The sequence below is a fragment of the Camelina sativa genome, chromosome 4 (genome assembly GCF_030686135.1).
Source record: "Camelina sativa cultivar CO46 ecotype springtype chromosome 4, ASM3068613v1".
NCBI classification, from domain to species: Eukaryota; Viridiplantae; Streptophyta; class Magnoliopsida; order Brassicales; family Brassicaceae; genus Camelina; species Camelina sativa.
In genome coordinates this window covers 27,175,837-27,198,095 of record NC_141883.1, presented here as the reverse complement: position 1 = coordinate 27,198,095, position 22,259 = coordinate 27,175,837, and the positions used below count along the sequence as shown (strand labels likewise).

General features: G+C 36.1%; 3 protein-coding genes and 1 non-coding gene across 4 annotated transcripts; 2 read left to right on the top strand and 2 right to left on the bottom strand.

Moving 5' to 3' along the window:
* Positions 1-225: 225 nt before the first annotated feature.
* Positions 226-308, bottom strand: TRNAL-UAA (transfer RNA leucine (anticodon UAA)). The gene has a single exon. It is a non-coding gene; the product is annotated as a tRNA-Leu (tRNA).
* A 66-nt stretch (positions 309-374) lies between these two features.
* On the bottom strand, positions 375-2,712 carry LOC104782073 (CBS domain-containing protein CBSCBSPB2). The gene is made up of 2 exons (XM_010506896.3): positions 2,417-2,712; positions 375-2,144 (listed from the first exon to the last, which is right to left on the bottom strand). The coding sequence occupies exon 2, from the start codon at positions 2,106-2,108 to the stop codon at positions 495-497; it is 1,614 nt and encodes a 537-aa protein (XP_010505198.1). The 5' UTR covers positions 2,109-2,144; positions 2,417-2,712; the 3' UTR covers positions 375-494.
* Positions 2,713-6,836: 4,124 nt separating this feature from the next.
* LOC104782070 (DNA glycosylase/AP lyase ROS1) lies at positions 6,837-13,774 on the top strand. Its single transcript, XM_010506895.3, has 21 exons — positions 6,837-7,157; positions 7,313-7,532; positions 7,610-7,728; positions 7,823-8,809; positions 8,903-9,283; positions 9,397-9,487; positions 9,583-10,675; positions 10,761-10,840; positions 10,964-11,048; positions 11,126-11,217; positions 11,293-11,361; positions 11,456-11,492; positions 11,578-11,660; positions 11,809-12,234; positions 12,424-12,460; positions 12,551-12,608; positions 12,687-12,826; positions 12,907-12,972; positions 13,053-13,167; positions 13,257-13,295; positions 13,379-13,774. The coding sequence occupies exons 2-21, from the start codon at positions 7,399-7,401 to the stop codon at positions 13,489-13,491; spliced, it is 4,245 nt and encodes a 1,414-aa protein (XP_010505197.1). The 5' UTR covers positions 6,837-7,157; positions 7,313-7,398; the 3' UTR covers positions 13,492-13,774.
* A 1,046-nt stretch (positions 13,775-14,820) lies between these two features.
* Positions 14,821-22,086, top strand: LOC104782072 (DNA glycosylase/AP lyase ROS1-like). The gene is made up of 22 exons (XM_087511604.1): positions 14,821-15,353; positions 15,446-15,667; positions 15,755-15,879; positions 15,964-16,083; positions 16,177-17,148; positions 17,238-17,618; positions 17,721-17,811; positions 17,908-18,985; positions 19,099-19,178; positions 19,311-19,395; positions 19,477-19,568; positions 19,642-19,710; positions 19,809-19,845; positions 19,935-20,017; positions 20,167-20,592; positions 20,791-20,827; positions 20,908-20,965; positions 21,056-21,195; positions 21,276-21,341; positions 21,421-21,535; positions 21,622-21,660; positions 21,742-22,086. The coding sequence occupies exons 1-22, from the start codon at positions 15,199-15,201 to the stop codon at positions 21,855-21,857; spliced, it is 4,587 nt and encodes a 1,528-aa protein (XP_087367730.1). The 5' UTR covers positions 14,821-15,198; the 3' UTR covers positions 21,858-22,086.
* The last annotated feature ends 173 nt before the right edge of the window (positions 22,087-22,259 follow it).

The following is a 22,259-nucleotide window of genomic DNA, read 5'->3' as shown; positions in this document are numbered from 1 at the left end:
AATTTTACCATGTTTTAGAGACTTTATGGAAAAAGCCTGCAATATGTTATAGATGAACAAGCAGTGTGGTAATATTAGAAGATTTCAAAATTTGAATGTCTTCTGAACAATGAGTTAAGTAGGCAATATTTGTTGTTTAACTATTTCAGTGATGTATAAACCAAAGAAATTGTTTGTCTGTTTCATGGTTTCATGAAGCTTTTAGAAAAATAAACAAAACACAAATGCAGGCTGTGGGGTTCGAACCCACGCGCACTTATGTGCAGAAGAACTTAAGTCTTCCCCCTTAACCACTCGGGCAAACCTGCTTTCATGTCTTATGACTACTGTAACAACCAATCACAATTCTCAGACCATAAAGGAACAAGTATATATTTCTTTGGTTAGTAAGTAATTAACAAGTTTTATTATTGCTTTGCAATGTGTGTGAATCGAACCAAAAAAGAAGACAAGTAACAGTGTAACACAAATTAAATTATTCGATTCAAAACATATCATTTCTTGGAACGTTTCAAGTAAACAAGAAAACCTATGCTCGTTAGGACAATAGCCCCAGCCACGACGCCAGTCTGCCACTGCCACCAAACACAACCGCCATTTCCCTCGGACAAATCTGTAATCGTCTCAAGAGCCATTGTCTCTGTAAAATCGAGATGCAGTCGCAAAACCTTTTGCCCCAAAGACCTAGCAAAAGCCACAGCAGCAACAAGATCACTGTCCCTACTAATCAAAACTTTATCACCTTCATCATCTTGGTACATAATCTGAAGGCCTGTATCCGCATCACATCTTTGCATCACAAGACCCATCACTTCTTCAAAACTCTCACCGGCTGAGTTAAACCGATGTACTCTCCCTTTACGATCTTCGAATTTGAAAGCAAACGAGCTCACAAGTCCCTGTGATGGACAAGACTGTTTCCCTTCTGAATTTATCAGCATTGCTGACATATCGCTGTGTGTTTCGTAGTCCTCAGGTGGATCTAACGCGAGAGCTGAGTCCCAAAACTTTTGCATCATCGTATTCGTCATATCATTCACAGCTCCTGAGCTGTTGTTCTCAACTGTTGAAATAGCTGCGTGTGATATCTGCAGCACGTCTAAACAAGCTACAGGGAATCCATCTTTATCTACAACCGGAAGATGCAAAAACTTCCCGTCGTGCATTATATGCAAAGCGTCTAGGATTGTTGTCTCCACTGATGCACATTCAGGATTTGGTGTCATTACCTTCTCAACAAGAGTAAGCTCAGGAGATAGGTTCTGCGCCACAACTCTCATTAGGATGTCCTTTGAAGTTAGAATCCCTTGAATCTTGTTCCCTACAGCGATGATCACAGAGTTAACCCGCAAATCACGCATCCTTTTGGAAGCTACAAACACAGGATCTGATGCAGACACAAGTGCAACTTTTGAATTCTCAGTAATGATTGTTGACAATGCAGGCTTGAACATCCGCTCCCTCAACGTGTCGATGAAAGCGAAGTTCCCACTTCCCCAATGCCGTTCTTCCACTGCAGTAGCTAAAGCACTTCCTTGCTCTGCAGCTTTCTCCATCCGAGAGATAGCATCATAGAGACACTTTGTGATATCCAACAAAGCAATGACCTCACCATTCTCTACAACAGGCAAATGCCTGAACTTCCCTTGAACCATCTTCTGAAGAGCCTCGATGGCTAGTGAATCAGACGTGACAAAAATAGGATTCCTAGTCATGACTTTAGAGACCAGAGTATGCTCTGGTCTCAACCCTTCTGCAATCACCCTTGTAGCTATATCCTTGTCGGTAACAATACCAGAAAGAAGAGCACTTGAATCAGTTAACAAAACGGCATCAACACGTCGAGCAGCCATCCTTCTACAAGCATCAAAGACAGTGGTTCCTTCATTAATAGTGAGAGCTTTGGATAACCTTAGCTTCTTGACAGTTCTCTCGCCATCAGAAACAGGTTGAGCAAGAGGTGAATCGGGTTTGGAGGTGTTCTCGTTAAGGCTTCCGCTTGCGCTTTCACTCTCCTCTGATTGAAGAACAGGTTTCTTAGAAGCTGATGATGTTCTCCTTATACTTGATATGCTTCTCCTCCCAGATGAAGTTGGAGTAGTCGTCATATTTACAAAAAAGCCTTCTAATTTATACCCATCAACCTACAAAACCAGACAAAAATCAAAAATTTACAAATACTTAACAATAATGTGATTCATAATCTCTTTGTTACATTCTTCTTTTGGATAATCAAAACCATTTTAACAATTTGGAAGAGCAAAAGGAGATACATTACGACAAACAATGAAGCAGATTAAACAAATCCAATTTCCAGATTTAGGACATTCAAGACAAATTGAAACAGATCAAACATGAATCTCTAACCTGTGAAATGCAAAATCGAGATGAAAGCTAATAGAAAGAAGATACTAACCAGGGGAAATGGCGTAGGAAGAGTTGAAAAGTTTGAATCTTTATGTTGGTGTTTTAATGTAAAAGCCAAAGGTTTGGTGTTCTATCCAAATCAAATTGGGAATTAGTTTCGATTCTTATTTATGTTTCTGTCTTCAATGAGCAAAACCCAATCATCAAAATCACAAATTTATATGTTTGATCTTAAGAAAAAAGCTCAAAAAGGTTTGATTCCAGAAATAAGACTTTTTTTTTTTTTTTTTTGTAATTTTTCCCTTTGTTATCTGTTTTTTCTATTTTTTTGTTCGTTATCTCATCATCCCTTTAACAACGTGTCTGTTCGTTTTCTACCACTCACACCGAAAAAAAATAAAAAAATAAATAATACAATAATTAATAGACAATTCATTTTGGTTAAATAGTAGATAGTTATTAAATGAGGAATACCCAAAATGGGTGTACTAGTTGGTGGTGTCATTAACTAGTAGATAATTAATTTTCATTAAATTTTATATATCACATATGTGTCAAGTTTTATCAGTTAATGAGAGTGAATATTGTGTTCGGTAATTGGTACTATAAACTAGTGTACGTCATAAGCAAAATCTTTAGCTGTAGAGATAGAGAGACCTTTCTCCTTGGAGTTTGGTATACGTTCATCTTATACATTCTTTCTAGAATGATTCAATGAAAGTGATACTTATAACTTATAAGCAATGATCCGAAAAGATAGAGAAAAATTGACACGGGGTTTACGTTAATTAATAAGTATATACTTGATTAGTTAGTGTAGTCTTAAGCAAAGGACGATCCGAAAGATGGCATTTTTATGTTTATTAATATATAAGTGTGTATACTTTAATTAGTTATTGTAGTCTTGTTCTATGTGACTGACCCTGAGGATTTTAAGCAAAGTAAGATGCGAAAGATTGGCATTTGGCTTCCACTTGGCACTATCTCTATTTGCATGAAATCACTAGCTATATGGTCTTTTTTGTCTCCTTGATTTGAGAATATATATGCATGTTGATACAAAAATATTGATAATATAATAACTATGATAAGAATAAAGTGCGTTGCTGAATCCTCGAAACTTTAATGTAAACAATTTGCATGGTGAATTGAATAAAGAGAGAGTCAAATGAATCTGATACAAAAAAACGTAAACCTAGCAAGAAGAGCATGACGTTGGTGGTGAGATAGAGAGAGCTAATGACACGTCTCACACAGTGCGTAAAACGGGACGGGATTCTCTTACCACCGACAGTTGAATACGATGAAGGACTCTATGGGGATCACTGAGAGATGAGCAAAACCGTCGGAAATCCGTCTAATAGGACATGACTGGTTCAAATGCAGTGTTTACGAATGATAGCGAGAAAATCAATCAACATCTTTATTATACTGTTTGATATAAACTTTTAAAAAATATTGGACAGATCACTGGAAGTGGAAATGTTCATTCAAAATTATTGGAATTAAGTTCTAAATTTTTGAATGAATAGTTTGATCTTTGGAAGACAAACAAATTTCATCTTTTTCGAAGGTTATTGTACGTTGCGAGGTAAGCATGATGACAAATTGTTGCGAAAGCTTAGTAGTAGCAAAATTTTAATTTTCTTAATTTTCAAATATGTCATTTTAAAGAGTGGATCATGGCGATAGATGAAAAAATTCTTGTTTTAAAATGTTTCAACGTTTAAATCAGAAAATAAAGAGTAGAAAACAAAGAATAATGAAAGTATAAAAACTATGTGATTGATATACGTACCATAATATAATAATAATGATACAATGTTATTTAACATGTCGTTTGAGTGAGCTTAGGAAGAAGGAATAACATTGTTAACAAGCATGAGATCTTCTTAATTAGACCAAGCATAAGATCTCCGTTATGTTAAGCGTTAATTAGGATCCAAGTGAGAATTAGCTTTCTAATTTCTATATAGTTGTATAAATTCGAATTCTTCTTCTGTCCCAATATCTATCTTAACATTTTTTGAGTACATTTTTGTGTCATTTTTTTTTTATCTTTATATCCAAACAAGTCTCAATTAAATTCTCTACAATCATTACAACCAAACACAATCATTTCCTTATTTGATAATATTAAATTCAAATTTCCTAAAATCTATCTACCTAATTTAAAGCAATATGTTAGATTAAAATATAATTCTCTTTTCACTTTTATTTAATCTTATCTTTAATTATTTGAATTACTATTTGATACATAAAGTTAGAAAAAATATTAGATTTTTTCACCATATGATGTGATTTGAATTTTTATAAACGAATAATATTTTAAAAATCTATCTTAACATTTTTGAAGTATATTTTTGTGCAATAATCTTTTTTGAAATGATTTTCCAAAAAACCACGGTCTTAAACACTATTAATCACTATAAATTTGATTTTAATCATATTTCATTGTATTTTTGACCATGGTTTAAGACCATGCACAAAACCATGGTCTTAAAACAAATTTCATTTTAATCATAGTTCATTGTATTTTTGAAAGTACACATATCTTAATCATAATTCACATTTCTTCATGTTAAAACCAAATTAAGGGCCATATTTACTCTTGAGGTGTTTACTAGAGAAGCGTTTTGATAGATATTGAATTTGGTTTTGGCTAAAATCGTTTATGTTCTCCGAGTTACAGCCTTTATTAGTCTTCTGATAGGAGATCAGGTTATCAAAGATTGAAGAATCCAACTTAGAGAAGCGTTTTAATAGAGATTGAATTTTGTTTTGGTCCAAAACGTTTAGTTTCTCGATTACAGGCTTTATTGGTTTTCGGATGGGAGATCTGGTTATCAAAGATTGAAGAATCTAACTTATCAACATACATGATTATAAATTCTATCGAAGCTATAGCAATCACGTACTAATATATTCTTTCAAAGTCAATCCATATAATTTTACTAACAAGTACTATTAATTATTGTTAAAACACCAAAATAAAATATATATATATAAGTGCATTGATATTACAAAAAAAAAAAAGTTTACTATGGGTAAATTTTGCAAATACAACATATTATATATAATATTCTAATATTTATATTAACTAACTAAAAAACCTGATTATACTAGTATACTAACCTATTTAAATGATTTATGAAAACGAATACACCCGTGGTGTACCATGGGGTAAATCCTAGTTAATTTTAAAATTTTAACTGATATATTTTTCAAATTTTATACATATTCGTCCCGGCCTATCTATAATATATCCGAAAAGAAACGCACTTGATTTTATTTTTAGCAATAATACTCTAAAATTTGTTACATGTGAAATATTCCAAAATTTCTTTGTTCAGAACCCCCTACTAATCTTATACCGTCCCTATAATATTACCCAATCATTACGTTTCATCTCCGATGATTTCCCCTTATAAGTTTAACCAATCCAACAATGATGAATTTCGGATATTTTTTTTAGATTGATAAAAAATTTGATAAGTTTCCAAAATTTACATTCTTATAAAAAAATCTTTCAACAAATTCATAAAATAAAAGATTTACGATAATTATTTCTCATGCACGTCTCTTTGAAGATTTATTGCATGGTAGAAATTCAAAGTTTAGCACACTAATTGTTTTCCGAAAAATACTTAGGTTCATTTTTAGGTGTGAACTTTTGTATTTACCCCTCTCCTCTCAATCAATCTGAATGTTCTATCTAATATTTCATTTAAAAAATAAATCAAAATAAAATAAAAAAACAAAATAAAATAAGGAAACAAATTCAGTATATTAAATAGAAAATTAAATATTAATTTGGTTTAGATTTGACAATTAAACAAGTTTATATATCAGTTTGAGTTTATAAATGAGAATTAGGATTTAGATTTTACAATTAAACGAGATTATATATCGGTTTGAGTTTATAAATGAAAATTAAGATTTAGATTTTACAATTAAAACAAAACTATAACGTCACATATAAATTTGGAAGGATTCGGAGGAAAAAAGGAGCAAAAGAATTATTGGACAAGTAGCCTAATGAGCACCCTAGTTGTCTACACCTACAAACTACTCCCATATCACTGGAAAATAATAATTCTAAAACGAATCATATAACATGTTGGTAAACTCAAATGAAACTTCATAAATATATAAAATAATATAAAATTTGGTAAAATGACGTATTTTCGATCACCATTACAAAGATACAATCTTATAACAACAAAGTGATTCAATGATAAATTTAGAACCAAATTTCAAATCATTTTCCTAAAATCAAAATTAAAATATACTTGTCTAATTCTTGTAAAATGTAAATTAGTTAATGTATATAATATTTAACGTAAAATAATTTATCAGTAGATAAGAACAAAAACAGAAGAAGAAGCAATAGAAAAAAAAGAGAAGAGAGAGAAAACAAAAATAACAATATTATTAACTTTTTAAACCATCATCTTTCCCAAACCATCATCTTTCCCAGGTCTACAAGACCTCGTAGAAAAGAATTATTATTTTTAAATAAAGTTCCGTTAAAACTTTTCCCGCCAACCAAACGAATTTTCGCGCCATGGCTAAAAAGTCATCACAATTCACACAACAAACGAACACATGCTATAATACATACGCTAAAAAAGCTTTTCCTCTTTTTCTATATTACTTGCTTGTCTAACTCTTTATACTTCATCGTTTCCAAAGAGAAAGAACGAAGGATCGGTTCGGTGATCTTATCCTCTCACACAGCTACCACCAAAACAAAAACTCTCTCCTTATCTCCTCCATTGATTCTACTGGTACAGTACTTTACTTTCTTACTATGAAAACTCTCTCAAAATTCTCAGGAAAAAATGGATCTAATCGTTTTATAGTCTTTGAAGTTTCTAATATTGGTTGGTGATCACACATTGCTCTTCACATTTTTATTGAGAAATTATTCAAATTTTTGCAGTGGAAAAAATAGAAAGTTTCAAGCTTTCTTTTTTCTTCTCCAATGAAGGAAGAGTGAACAAGAATCAAGAGAAGAAGAGTGAAGAAATGGAGAAACGAGTGAGAGAAGAAAGCAGCTTACAACAACCTCCATGGATTCCTCAGACACCCATGAAACCGATTTCTCCGATCTGCTCAGATACGGTGGAGGAGCAAGCTCCTCGGATCCAGGTTGAAGAAAGGTAAGCTTTTTGGTTCTGAAGTTGAGAAATTTAGAAGAATCGTATTGGGTGCTTGCTTATGGATGTGATGCATGCAGGAGATTTGTTGTGAACAAGGACACGAATGGTCTTGATCACTTGTCTTTTGGGGATTTGCTGGCTCTAGCCAACTCTGCATCACTCTGTTTCTCTGGTCAAATCCCGAAACCTACAACGAGTAAGAGAGGGCTTTTGATTCTGGTTTGATTAGTAATGAAATTGCTTTGTCAAATTATAAAGATGGACTGAGAGATAGCTAATTGTCAATGTAGGAGACACCGAAGTGATGCACAAAGGTAATGAAGCCGTGGAGAGTGTGATCTCAGTGAGTAACATCATCAAGACTCCTGAAAAACCAAAGAGGAAGAAGCATCGGCCAAAGGTTCTTAAAGAAGCTAAACCCAAGAAGGCACCTAAACCGCCAGCTCCTAGGAAATCTGTTGTTGCTGATGGTCAAGAGACCAAAACACCAAGGAGGAAATATGTGCGGAGATCAAGTAAGGATCAAGAGTCAACTCCGATTGAATCACCAGCAGCTGTAAAAACTTCAACTCGTGCCAAGAAGCTTTGTAGACGAGCTTTAGATTTTGAATCCGAAAAGGGAGATGAGATGGAATCAGCTGTTTTAGATTGTGGGAATCAAGGATCCAACGGTTGCCTTCTTTCGGTGCCCAAGAGAAAGCGCAGCCAAGGTAAAAGAGAGGGGAAGGAACCTGAGAACAATGGTAGTTACCTAGAAGAAGTTGATATTTCAATGGCACAAGCTGCAAAGAGAAGACAAAGAAAAGAACCAACAACTGGCTGTGACATGAATCCATCACAGATTCAGTACCATGAGCTATGTGACTACCAGAAAACACATTGGTTGTATTTCCCAAAGTTACAACAGGAAGGGTGGAGATCTGATGCCATCGCTGGCCAACAACACAAGGATGTTTCTGCCTTTGACTCCAAGTACTACAGTTTCACAACTCAACCCAGTGGTAATAGAGTCCTAACCGCTGAAGAAAAACGTGAAGGTACCTTTCAAAGAAGGCAACAGTCTGAATTTAATGTTCTCTCGGATAAGATAGATACACCAATAAAGAAGAGAACTACAGGCCATGCTCGATTCCGGAATTTATCTTCCATGAATAAAATTTCTGAGATGTTACCCTCAAGATATCATAGCAAACCACAGCAGAAGAAGGATGCGAAATCACAAACCAACCAGAGAGCTCTTCTTCCCAATCCTTTTCAGTTTCCAGCTTCAGTTTCTGGTAATGAATACATACATAGCTACATTTCTTTGTTTTCTTGAATCTATTGAATGCAGACTATTTAAAGATAATGATGATGTTTGGTTCCTGCAGGTCTTTCTCCAGATGAAATTTGGAAACAACGTTACTCGGTTCAAGCAATCAGTGAGCAATTGCGTCTATTAGACATCAACAGGGAGACTTCTGAAACTGCTCTCGTTCCTTACTCAATGAAAACTCAAGGAAACCAGATTGTAGTCTTCGGCAGTGGCGCTGGAGCAATTGTGCCTGTAACTCCTGTTAAGAAACGGCGCCCACGGCCAAAGGTTGACCTAGACGATGAGACAGAAAAAGTGTGGAGACTGCTACTGGAAAATATTAATAGCGAGGGTGTTGACGGATCAGATGAGCAGAAGGCGAAATGGTGGGACGAGGAACGTAATGTGTTTCGAGGACGAGCTGACTCGTTTATAGCACGGATGCATCTTGTACAAGGTTATTCATTACACTAGTCCTTATGCGAGTTTTGGTTTAACCTTACGGTTTAAACTTTCAATTAGTATGTCTCAGAGATAACTTCTTGTTATGGTCTTCGGTTATCTAAACAGGGGATCGCCGTTTTACACCTTGGAAGGGATCTGTTGTTGATTCTGTTGTTGGAGTGTTTCTTACCCAAAACGTTTCAGACCATCTTTCAAGGTATAAGCTCAAACATAGTTCTATGTTGAAAACTAAATCCAAGACAGCTACAAGTCGCAAAACTAACTTACCTAATTTTTTTATTTTCCTTCTAGCTCTGCTTTCATGTCACTTGCTTCAGAGTTTCCCGTGACTTCAGTACCCAGCAGTAACTTTGACGTTCGAACAAGCTCGACACCTTCTATTCAAATAACTTACTTGGACTCAGAGGAGTCGATGTCAAGCCCAGCCGATCAGAATCACAGTTCTGTTATTTTTAAAAACACAGAGCCTAATGAGGAGAAGGATTATGTACATAACAATGAAAACTCCAGAAGCAGTAGTGAGATTGCCAGCTCAGCCCATGAATCAGTTTGCAAAACCACGGATTCAAAGATGTATGTGGAATCAGATCGAAAAGGCTTAAGTGTAGAGGTTAATAAAACAGATCAAGAGTGCCATATCTTAAACCTGTTTCCATCTGAAGATTCTGCACTTACATGCCAAGGGTCAATGGTTTCTGATGCTCCTCAAAATAAAGAGAGACCAGGATCAAGCTCAGAGATCGACTTAGAAGGAGAGTATCGTACTTCCTATCTGAAGCTCCTACTAGGCGTACAAGTCTCACAAGAAGAGTCCAATCAAGCGATTCATGACAATTTAAGGCAAGAAGTTGGGGTCTCAAGCAATAATATATGCTTCCAAGTATCACCAAATATGTGTCCCGGTGATTGTAACTCAGAAGTTAAGAATTTACGATCACTGAAAGGGACCACAAAATCTTCTGATGATAGTTATGAACCATATTGTAGCTATCAGCAGGATGGGGATGTTTTGAGTTGTCAGAAACCTGAGCTGCCTGAAAAAAAACACAAAGGCAGTTTCCAGATTCCAGATATTAATGAATGCACGAGTTGTATTGATGTCCAACAAGGTACAGAAAAACCACCAGGTCTTGAATCAATGCAGCTTAGTCCAACGGATGATGCTACAAAGGCAAAAGGAAAAACGAAATTGAAGGAGAAAAAAGAGTCGTTTGATTGGGATAGTTTAAGAAGAGAAGCACAAATTAGAGAAGGAAAAAGGGAAAAGTCAACAAGGACAATGGACACTGTGGACTGGGAGGCAATACGAGCTGCAGATGTTAGTGAAGTTGCTGAAACTATCAAGAGTCGCGGCATGAACCATAAACTTGCGGAACGTATACAGGTGCAAATTTCATCTTTATATGTGGTTAAATATCTTGATAGCCTTCATTTTAAATATTTGAGTCTGAACATGAAAAATAATGCAGTGCTTCCTTGATAGACTGGTCAGCGACCATGGAAGTATAGATCTTGAATGGTTGAGAGATGTTCCACCGGATAAAGCAAAGTGAGTTTGAAAGACGAAGTATATTATTTTTTCTTTACCAACAATACAGAAAAATGACTTCTTAGGCAGTTTTATAAATTCAATACTTCATTGTGTATTCTCACATATTATACAACCGTGTAGAGAATATCTTCTGAGCTTTAATGGATTGGGTCTAAAAAGCGTGGAGTGTGTGCGGCTTCTAACATTGCACCATCTTGCTTTTCCGGTAAGCCATGATCAATATTTCGTTGTTGTCCCTCTAAAAAGTAAATTATATGATTCATGAACTTAATCTATTGACAGGTTGATACAAATGTTGGGCGCATAGCCGTTAGACTTGGATGGGTGCCCCTTCAACCGCTCCCAGAGTCATTGCAGTTGCATCTTCTAGAAATGTAAGCACTCTACAAAATAGTCCTACTTGGAAATTTTAATTTGTTACTTACACAAATGGGGTTTGGTTTACCCAGGTATCCTGTTCTTGAATCTATCCAAAAGTATCTTTGGCCTCGTCTCTGCAAATTGGATCAAAAAACATTGTAAGAACTCTGATCATGTTTATCACTAAATTATTTTTTGCATGCGTCATTCTAATTCACTCGTTCATTAGTTTAATCTCCTATATTCTCACAGGTATGAGTTGCACTACCAGATGATCACTTTTGGAAAGGTATGCATTAAAGAAATATACATATACACATGAAAAAATCAGCTCACATGCTGAGGTTTGTAATCTACTTTTGTTATTGTTTCAGGTCTTTTGCACAAAGAGCAAACCTAATTGCAATGCATGTCCGATGAGAGGAGAATGTAGGCATTTTGCCAGTGCGTTTGCAAGGTACTACAACATATTCTCTTTTCAACCTTTAGTATTATTATGAAGAAACCCCTTAGTCAAATATAACCCTTTAAATGAGAAATGGTTCATATCTAAAGTAACTCTGAATTGGTACAGAAAATTGAGTAACCTTTCATTTGGTTTTCAGTGCAAGGCTTGCTTTACCCGGTACAGAGAAAGCCATGGGGACGCCTGATAAAAACCCTTTGCCTCTGCACCTGCCAGAGCCATTACTCAGAGATCAAGGGTCAGAAGTAGTAAAGCACGCAGAACCAGCAGAACAGTTCACATGTTGTGAACCAATTATCGAAGAGCCAACATCACCGGAGCCAGAAAGCGCGCAAGTATCAATAGCTGATATAGAGGATGCATTTTTTGAGGATCCGGAAGAAATTCCTACAATAAGGCTAAACTTGGATGCTTTTACCAGTAATTTGAAGAAAATAATGGAACACAGCAAGGAACTTCAAGACGGAAACATGTCCAGCGCTTTAGTTGCACTTACAGCTGAAACGGCTTCTCTTCCAATGCCTAAGCTCAAGAATATCAGCCAATTGAGGACAGAACACCAAGTGTACGTATTTCTTTTTCTATGATTTTCTTTGTTCTTAGGTATATATGAAAAAGAAACATACTTTTCAAATTGTTACAACTTGAATAGAATAGAATCATCAAGTGATAAGAATTGCAATGCTAAGATATCAACAGTTTTGTTCAGCTTGACTTAAAACTTGATTCTGTTTTATTTTCCTGTATCTTGCAGTTACGAACTTCCAGATGGGCATCCTCTTCTAGTTCAGGTATGTGAAGAGTAACTGGATAAGGACACATGTAGTTTAGTGCTGTCAATATTGTAAAATCTGATTTGTTGTTTGTGTTTTTTGTGACAGTTGGAGAAGAGAGAACCTGATGACCCGTGCTCTTACTTGCTTGCTATTTGGACGCCAGGTAATTTAATGATGTGCAGAACTTTTAATCATGAGATGACATAGATAAAGTTTCTTTGATTGCTATGTTCTTCAACAGGTGAGACGGCTGATTCCATTCAACCGGCTGTAAGTAAGTGTATATTCCAAGCAAATGGTAAGCTTTGTGAAGAGGAGACTTGTTTCTCCTGCAACAGCATCAAGGAGGCAAGATCTCAGACTGTGAGAGGGACAATCTTGGTAAGTAAATGCATCAAACTCCTTTGCTACTAACTACTCTTATGTTTCTACAACATATAATATGATGTAAATTCTTGCAGATTCCATGTAGAACCGCAATGAGAGGTAGTTTCCCTTTGAATGGGACTTATTTTCAAGTTAACGAGGTGATACTTGAACTCCAATATATCTAACTCGTTCATTTAATTATTTGAATTGAAACTTCTGATGTATTCTATTATTTTAGGTTTTCGCCGATCATGCTTCCAGCCTAAATCCAATCGATGTTCCAAGAGAGTGGTTATGGGACTTGCCTAGAAGAACTGTCTTCTTTGGAACCTCTATACCTTCGATATTCAAAGGTAATAAGATTTTCGTTATTGGAATGTGATGCTATTGTTGATAGAAGGAAGTTGTTCTAACCACTCAGAGCTATACTTTTTTCTTTCAGGCTTACCTACAGATAAGATACAACAATGTTTCTGGAAAGGTACATCTTGTTATAAGCTATAGCAATTTCTTCATTCTTTTTTTTTTCCTGAAATGTATTAACTTATCTATTAAAATTTGTAGGGTATGTATGTGTGCGTGGATTTGATCGAAAGACTAGAGGACCTAAGCCTTTGATTGCAAGATTGCACTTCCCTGCGAGCAAAATGAAGGCGCAACAAGCTAACCTCTCCTAATCCGAGTGGCAAGCATACAGACAACTACCGCTTTTGGTTAGAGAGAGAGAGCACTGGTCCAGTCTAGTAGATGTAAGAAAGTGATGCGTAAAGTTCACAGTCCTAGAGTTGTAACAGGTTTTTAAATTCTAGTTGAGTTTCGTCTTAATTTGTATCAAATACTTGGTCATAAGAAACAGACCCGTAGTCTGAATCATTCTGTTTACTTTATTTTAGTTCTCTCCCAACTGATGTAGATTTTGAAGCACGTCTCTTGCTTCAATGTGATGTTTGGTTTGGTTTACATCTGAATTTCAGATTAGCTTTTTTGGTTACCTGAATCAGAAAAAGGTGGTTTGATATAGACCCTCTTTAACTTGGTTTTAATCATATGGTTTAACCGAACCGAATTCAATTGTTGTCAATGTTATTAACCAATTTAGATGATGAGCCTATATATTTTTATACATGGACTAGGCTTTGGGTCTGTAAATGAGCCTATTAATATTTTCTTGGTCACGTCTCCTTAATTTAAACCCCCAATTCGCAACCCTAATTACGAAAAGAAGTTATATTTGTAGAGCAATTATTTTGTGTTGTATTTGGCGTAGACCGTTTGATAGATTCATTAAGAAACCTAGGCTTAAGGGAGGAATCACACTAAAGTGCATATCGTTTTTTTTTTAATTAAGTTCATTGACTAAATATTATTAATATAGGAGTTACAATTTACAAAGAAATAATAAGCTTTATAACAATTTCTATTTATAAAGGAAAAGAATGTACTTCTTTCTTTTGTTATAGGAGTTACAAAAACCTTTATAGAGTTACAAATAATGCAATTAGTGCATGGCATACTACTAACCCCCTATGTGTTATTATATGTGTTTCATGTCCTATGTCTTTTTTTTTTTTTAATTTACTATAAAAATAAAAAATGGAAGTTAAGAAAAAATTGTAAGCATGAAACACAAAATAAATTAATGAAATCTATTTCCTTTAACAACATGGACATATGAGAGTTGCATAATATGTGAAGCTACAATATATTGCTATAATAAATGATAAATATTTGAAATTTATTACTTTTTTTATTTAATTTGTAGAGTATCAAAACAAAAATAGTATGTGAAAAAAAAGGCAAAATCTCAAAATTAATTGGAGAATATGTTGCCCAAATAGGAAAAGCGTAAATAAAATCTGAAAACTTGTTGTCTCTCTAATAAACATCACTTTTTTTTTTTTAACTTTTCATCGTTTCGAAGAAAGGAAGCAACAACAAAGAATCTGATACTCCCTCTTCACAAACTTTATCACTTTTATTTAAATCACTGGTAAATTTTTGTTTCTATCTTTTTGCATTTTGGTAAATTGATCTCTAACAATTTTAACGTTTGTTTGTCAATGTTATATATCTATAGTCTTTTTTCTTCTTTCTACTCTCTCTATAGCTAACGGATTAATCGTTCATGTTCGCTACTACTCTCTCACCCAATATCAATTTACTTGCGGAGATATATCTTTTTAAAACATTCAGAAAAAAGTGGATCTTAATACATTCTTTCTTTACTCTTCAAATTTTTTTATTCACATTTCTCTGCAAAACCAAAAAATGATTTTGCAGTGAAAAGATTAGAAATTTTACAGAGGAAGATAAAATGGTTATTGATTAAGGGAGGAAGAAGAGTGAAGAAAGAGTCAAAACCAAAAACAGAGTAAAAAAAAGAAATGGAGGAACAAAGGAGGAGAGAAGAAAGCTTTAGTATTCAACAACAACAACAACCTCCATGGATGATGATTCCTCAGACACCCACGGTGGATCCGATCTATCCATACACGGTGGTGGAAGAGGAACATTCTCATCGGAATCAAGTGGAGGAAAGGTGAGTCCTTTTGTTCTAAAATTGTTCTTCAAAGAGGTCCGTGTTTTGGAGTGAGATTGTTTAAGGAAGTGATGTGTGAACGATGTATGTAGGGGATTCGACATGAGTGGTCTTGATCACTTGTCTTTTGGTGATTTGTTAGCTCTATCAAACACTAGACCGGTCTATTTCTCTGGTCAGAAGACTTCTTGGCCTTGTAATGCCTTAGAAACCACAAGGGCTTATGATCCCGGTCTGATGATCAGAGATGATATTTCTCCGATTTGCCCAAACACGGTTGAGGAACAAGCTCATTGGAATCAATTGGAGGAAAGGTTAGTCCTTTTTGTCTTAAATTTGAGAAACTTTTAATGATTTCTCGTGTTTGGTAGTTAAGTTGCTTAAGGAAGTGATCTTTGCAGGAGACTGGACATGAGTGGTCTTGATCACTTGTCTTTTGGCGATTTTCTAGCTCTATCCAACAATGCACCAGTCTATTGCTCCGATCAGACCATCCCTTGGGCTAGTAATGCCTTAGAAACCACAAGTGAGAGGGGTTTTGGTTTAGGTCCGTGATCAGAGATTTTGATTCTGTATAAGTTGGACTAAGAACTCTGATTTTCAAATGTAGGAAACTCAGAGATAATGCAACAAGGTAATGAAGATGTGGATTGTCTCAGCATAGTGAATAACGATATTGCATCAGTCTATTTCTCCGGCCAGACACCACCTTGGGTCTCAGAACCTACAAGTAAGATGGTTTTTGATTCTGGTCCTGATTAGAAATGAAATTGCTTTGTCAGATTTCTAAGTTGGACTGAGAAATATCTGATTCTCAATGTAGGAAACACAGAAATTATGCAAAAAGGTAATGAAGCAGTGGAGATTCTGAGCTCAGTGAGTAACAATGTTGCTGAACATATCATCAAGACTCCTGACAAACCAAAGAGGAAGAAGCATAGACCAAAGGTTGTTAGAGAAGCTAAACCCAAGAGGGTTCCTAAACCGCCAACTCCCAAGAAATCTGTTGTTGCTGGTGGACAAGAAAGCAAAACACCGAGGAGGAAATATGTGCGGAAGAAGGTGGTCAATAAGGATCAGGAATGTAGTCCGGTTGAACCATCAGAAGCTGTAGAAACTTCAACTCGTGCTAAGAAGCTCTGTAGACGAGTCTTGGATTTTGAACCTGAAAATGGAGATGAGACGGAATCAGCTCCTAGAGAAAAGATGTTAGGTTCCGTTAATCAAGAATCAAAAGATTGCCTTCTTTCATCGCCTAGCACTACCAAGAGAAAGTGCAGTCAAGGTAAAAGAAAGGGTTCAGAACCAAAGAAGACTGGTGGTAATCAAGAAGGAGTTGATCTTTCTATCTCACAAGCTGCAAAGCAAAGACAAGCAAAAGAACCAACTTGTGGTGACTTAAATTTATCAGGGATTCAGTATGATGAGGTATGTGACTATCAGAAAATGCATTGGTTGTATTTCCCAAACTTGCAACAGGAAGGGATCAGATCTGAACCCATTTGCAGCACATCATTCTCTGGGCAACAACGTAAGGATGTTTCTGCCTTTGACTATAACTGCTACGGTTTCACATCTCAGCCCAGTGCTGATACAGTTCTGACCACTGAAGAAAAACGGGAAGGTATCTGCCAAGGAAGGCAACAGTTTGAGTTTAATGTTCTCCCCGATAAGATAGATACACCGATAAAGACGACCGGGAGCAAAAAGAAGCGAGTCACTAAGTCTAAGAAATCACAAACCAACCAGAAAACTCTTCTTCCAAATCACTGCCTGTTTCCAGCTTCATTTTCTGGTAATGAATAGATACACAACTACATTTCTTTGTTTTCTTGAATCTATCGCAGACTATTTGTTGATGGTGATGATGTTTGGTTCCTCCAGGTCTTTCCCAAGATGAACTTTGGAAACAACCTAACCATGTCGAAGCAATTAGTGAACAATTACGTATATTAGATATCAACAGGGAGAGTTGTGAAACTACTATCGTTCCTTACTCAGTGAAAAGCCAAGAAAACCAGCTTGTCCCTTATGGCGGTGGCGCTGGAGCAATTGTGCCTGTTACTCCTGTTAAGAAACGGCGCCCACGACCAAAGGTTGACCTAGACGATGAGACAGAAAAAGTGTGGAGACTGCTATTGGAAAATATTAATAGCGAGGGTATTGACGGATCAGATGAGAAGAAGGCGAAATGGTGGGAGGAAGAACGTAATGTGTTTCGAGGACGAGCTGACTCATTTATAGCACGGATGCATCTTGTACAAGGTTATACACCACACTTGTCCTTATGCGAGTTTTGGTTAGTATTTGGTCTAATTTGTATGTCTCAGATATAACTTCTTGTTATGGTCTTCGTTTATCTAACAGGGGATCGCCGTTTTACACCTTGGAAGGGATCCGTTGTTGATTCTGTTGTTGGAGTGTTTCTCACGCAAAACGTTTCCGACCATCTTTCAAGGTATAATAAGCTCTAACATAATTATATGTTGAAACTAAATCAAAGACAGCTACAAGTCACAAAACTAACTTAGCTAATTTTTTATTTTCCTTCTAGTTCTGCTTTCATGTCACTTGCTTCAGAGTTTCCTGTAAGTTCAGTCCCCAGCAGTAACTTTGACGTTGGAACAAGCTCGACGCCTTCTATTCAAATAACTTACTTGGACTCAGAGGAGTCGATGTCAAGCCCAGCCGATCACAATCAGAGTTCTGTTATTTTAAAAAACACAGAGCCTGATGAGGAGAAGAATTACGTACATAGCAATGAAACCTCCAGAAGCAGCAGTGAGATTGCCAGCTCAGGCCATGAATCAGTTGGCAAAACCACGGATCCAAAGATATATGTGGAATCAGATCGAAAAGGCTCAAGTGTAGAGGTTGATAAGACAGATCAGGAGTGCTTTATCTTAAACTTGTTTCCATCTGAAGATTCTGCACTTACATGCCAAGGGTCAATGGTTTCTGATGCTCCTCAAAATACAGAGAGACCAGTATCAAGCTCCGAGATCAGCTTAGAAGGAGAGTATCGTACTTCCTATCTGAAGCTTCTACTGGGCGTACAAGGCTCACAAGAAGAGTCCAATCACGGAAGCTTCCTAGTATCACCAAATATGTCTCTCGGTGATTGTAGCTCAGAAGTTAAGGATTTACAATCACTGAAAGGGACCACAAAATCTGATGATAGTTATGAACCATATTGTAGCTATCAACAGGATGGGGATGTTTTGAGTTGTCAGAAACCTGAGCTGCCTGAACACTGTTCGAAAAAACACAAAGGTAGCTTCCAAATTCCAGATCTTAATGAAAGCACAAGTTGTATTGATGTCATAGAAGACATGGAAACGCCACCAGGTCCTGACTCAAGACCGCTTGAAGACTCATCGTGCAAAGAGCTCAATCCTATAGATGATGCTACCTTAAATGCAAAAGGGAAAAAGGTTTTAAAGCAGAAAAAGGAGGCGTTTGATTGGGATAGTTTAAGAAGAGAAGCACAAGTTAGAGAAGGAAAAAGAGAAAAATCAACAAGGACAATGGACTCAGTGGACTGGGAGGCGATAAGAACAGCGGAGGTTAGTGTAGTTGCCGAAACAATCAAGAAACGTGGGATGAACCATATGCTTGCGGAACGTATACAGGTACAGTTTTATCTTTACATGTGGCTAAAAATGAAAAGAATCAAGAAATGGGGATGAATTATATATGCTTACTTCTTTTTAAGTAGTTGACCGTGAACATGAAAATGATGCAGGGCTTCCTTAATCGACTGGTTATTGAACACGGTAGTATTGATCTGGAATGGTTGAGAGACATTCCACCTGATAAAGCTAAGTGAGTTTGAAGAAAAGTATTTTATGTTTTTTCTTTATTTAATGCCATATAGAAAAATTACAACTTAGGCAGTTAAGCGTCAATGATTTAATATTGCATTGTGTATTTCTCATATACTATACAATCATGCAGAAAATATCTTTTGAGTTTTAGAGGATTGGGCCTAAAAAGTGTGGAGTGTGTGCGGCTTCTGACACTGCACCATCTTGCGTTTCCAGTAAGCCAGAATCATTCTTTATTGTTTTCCATGTGATGTAAATTATATGATGTATGAACTTAAGGAAAAACTCATTGACAGGTTGATACGAATGTTGCTCGCATAGCAGTTAGACTAGGATGGGTACCCCTTCAGCCACTCCCAGAGTCACTTCAGTTGCATCTTCTAGAAATGTAAGGGCTTTACAAATGGTCCTACTTGGAAATTGTGATTTATTACTTATCCATCTGGGTTTGGTATATTCAGGTATCCTATTCTTGAATCTATTCAAAAGTATCTTTGGCCACGTCTTTGCAAACTCGACCAGAAAACATTGTAAGACCTCTCATCGTGTTTAGCACTATCTTGTAATATTTTCATACCTGATTCTAGTAGACCCATTCATTAGATTAATGCCGCATTATCTCATTCAGGTATGAGTTTCACTACCAGATGATTACCTTCGGAAAGGTATGAAACAATATACACATATCTCTGTATGAAAAAAAACAGCAGGTAACATGATGAGGTTTTATTAATCTACTTGATAATTGTTTCAGGTGTTTTGCACAAAGAGCAAACCTAATTGCAATGCATGTCCGATGAGAGGAGAATGCAGACATTTTGCCAGTGCTTTTGCAAGGTACTACAAAATGTTCTCTTAAACCTTTAGTACCATTATCAGGAAACCCATAATTCAAATATAACCCCAGTAAATGAGAATTGATCCGTATCTTGAACTAGCTTTGAATTGGTACAGAAACGTTTTAGTAACTTTCACTTGTTTTATAGCGCAAGGCTTGCTTTACCCGGTACAGAGAAATATATGGGGACACCTGATAAAAACCCTTCGCCTCTCTACATGCCAGAACCATTATATAGAGAGCAAGGTTCAAAAGTAGTAAAACACTTAGAACATGCAAACAAGGTCAAGTTTTTTGAACCAATAATCGAAGAGCCAGCATCACCAGAGCCAGAAAGCGCACAAGTATCAATAGCTGACATAGAAGATGCATTTTTTGAGGATCCGGAAGAAATTCCTACAATTAGGCTAAACACGGATGCATTTATAAGTAACTTGAAGAAAATAATGGAACACAGTAAGGAACTACAAGTCGGAAACATGTCCACCGCTTTAGTTGCACTTACTGCTGAAGCTGCTTCTCTTCCAATGCCGAAGCTCAAGAATATCAGCCAGTTAAGAACGGAACATCAAGTGTACGTATCCATTTTTCTCTGTTATTCATCGTGTCTTAGGTTGAAATGAAATCAAAAGTAAATTCGGTTACAGTAAGCTTTGATACAGTAAATTGTTAAGTGGCAAACCAAGCATTTACTCGTAAGTTAGGGAAGCAGACAAACTATATCTTGACTTCTTTATAACTTGGTTCTGTTTTCTTTTCCTGTATCGTGCAGTTATGAACTTCCAGACTCACATCCTCTTCTAGTGGAGGTATGTAAAAAACTAGACAAGGACACATGCTATAGTCTAACAATATCTAAAATCTGACAAGCTGTTTGTGTTTGTGACAGTTGGAGAAGAGAGAACCTGATGACCCTTGTTCGTATTTGCTTGCTATTTGGACGCCAGGTGATGTAGCAATTATTTAGTGATCTGCAAATCTTTTAATCATGAATACAAATCGATAAAAAGTTTCTAAACTGTTATGGTTTTAAACAGGTGAGACGGCTGATTCCATTCAACCAGCTGTAAGTAAGTGTATATCCCAAGCAAATGGCAAGCTTTGTGATGAGGAGACTTGTTTCTCATGCAACAACATCAAGGAGGCAAGATCTCAGACTGTAAGAGGAACAATCTTGGTAAGTAATTGCATCAAACTCCTTTGCTACTAACTACTCTTATGTTTCTACAACATATAATACGTTGTAAATTCTTACAGATTCCATGTAGAACCGCAATGAGAGGTAGTTTCCCTCTGAATGGGACCTATTTTCAAGTTAATGAGGTGAGTCTTGAACTCCAATATATCGAACTCGTTGATTTAATTATTTGCATTGAATCATTCTGATGAATTCTATATACAGGTGTTTGCGGATCATGCATCCAGCCTAGACCCAATTGATGTTCCAAGGGAGTGGTTATGGGACTTGCACCGAAGAACTGTCTATTTTGGAACCTCTATACCTACGATATTCAAAGGTAATAAGATTTTCGTTATTGGAATGTGATGTTATTGTTCGTATAAAAGGAAGTTGTTCTAACCATTGTTGAGCTATTCTTTTCAGGTTTACCTACAGAGACGATACAACAATGCTTCTGGAGAGGTACAAGTGTCACAACATTTTGTTTAAGCTATACCAATATCTGTTTTTCCGAAACTTTAACTTATCTTTTAAACCTTGTAGGTTATGTATGTGTACGTGGATTTGACCGTAAAACAAGAGGACCAAAACCTTTGATTGCCAGATTGCATTTCCCCGTAAGCAAAATGAAGTCACGGGCTAACGAGAGTGCTAAGTAGGCAAACAAATAAAATATGACTTATATGGTTAGAGAGAGCAAACTGTACAGAACTAGCTGATGCAAAGGAATCGTCAACATCATCTCATGGCCTTCTTAGTTATTTTGGATTTTTGTTTTATTTAATGTACACTACTCATCATAGTGACTAGAATAGATTGGTGTCAATCATTGTTCGCAATCTTCATTGATTATTAGTTGAATTAATAAAAGAAGAGATAGTTTTCTTTGTTCCTCTGTTTCGGTATCCTTTGAGAGTATCAATGAAATATAAGAAGACAAGACGTTTTGGTTTTCCTTCTGCAACATTAGCCAATGTAAAATGTGAAACATAGATAGAGCTAACAGTTCTAGTGGTTGGTAACACACATTTTAGTACGTCTTTGTTTGTGTCATATATGAG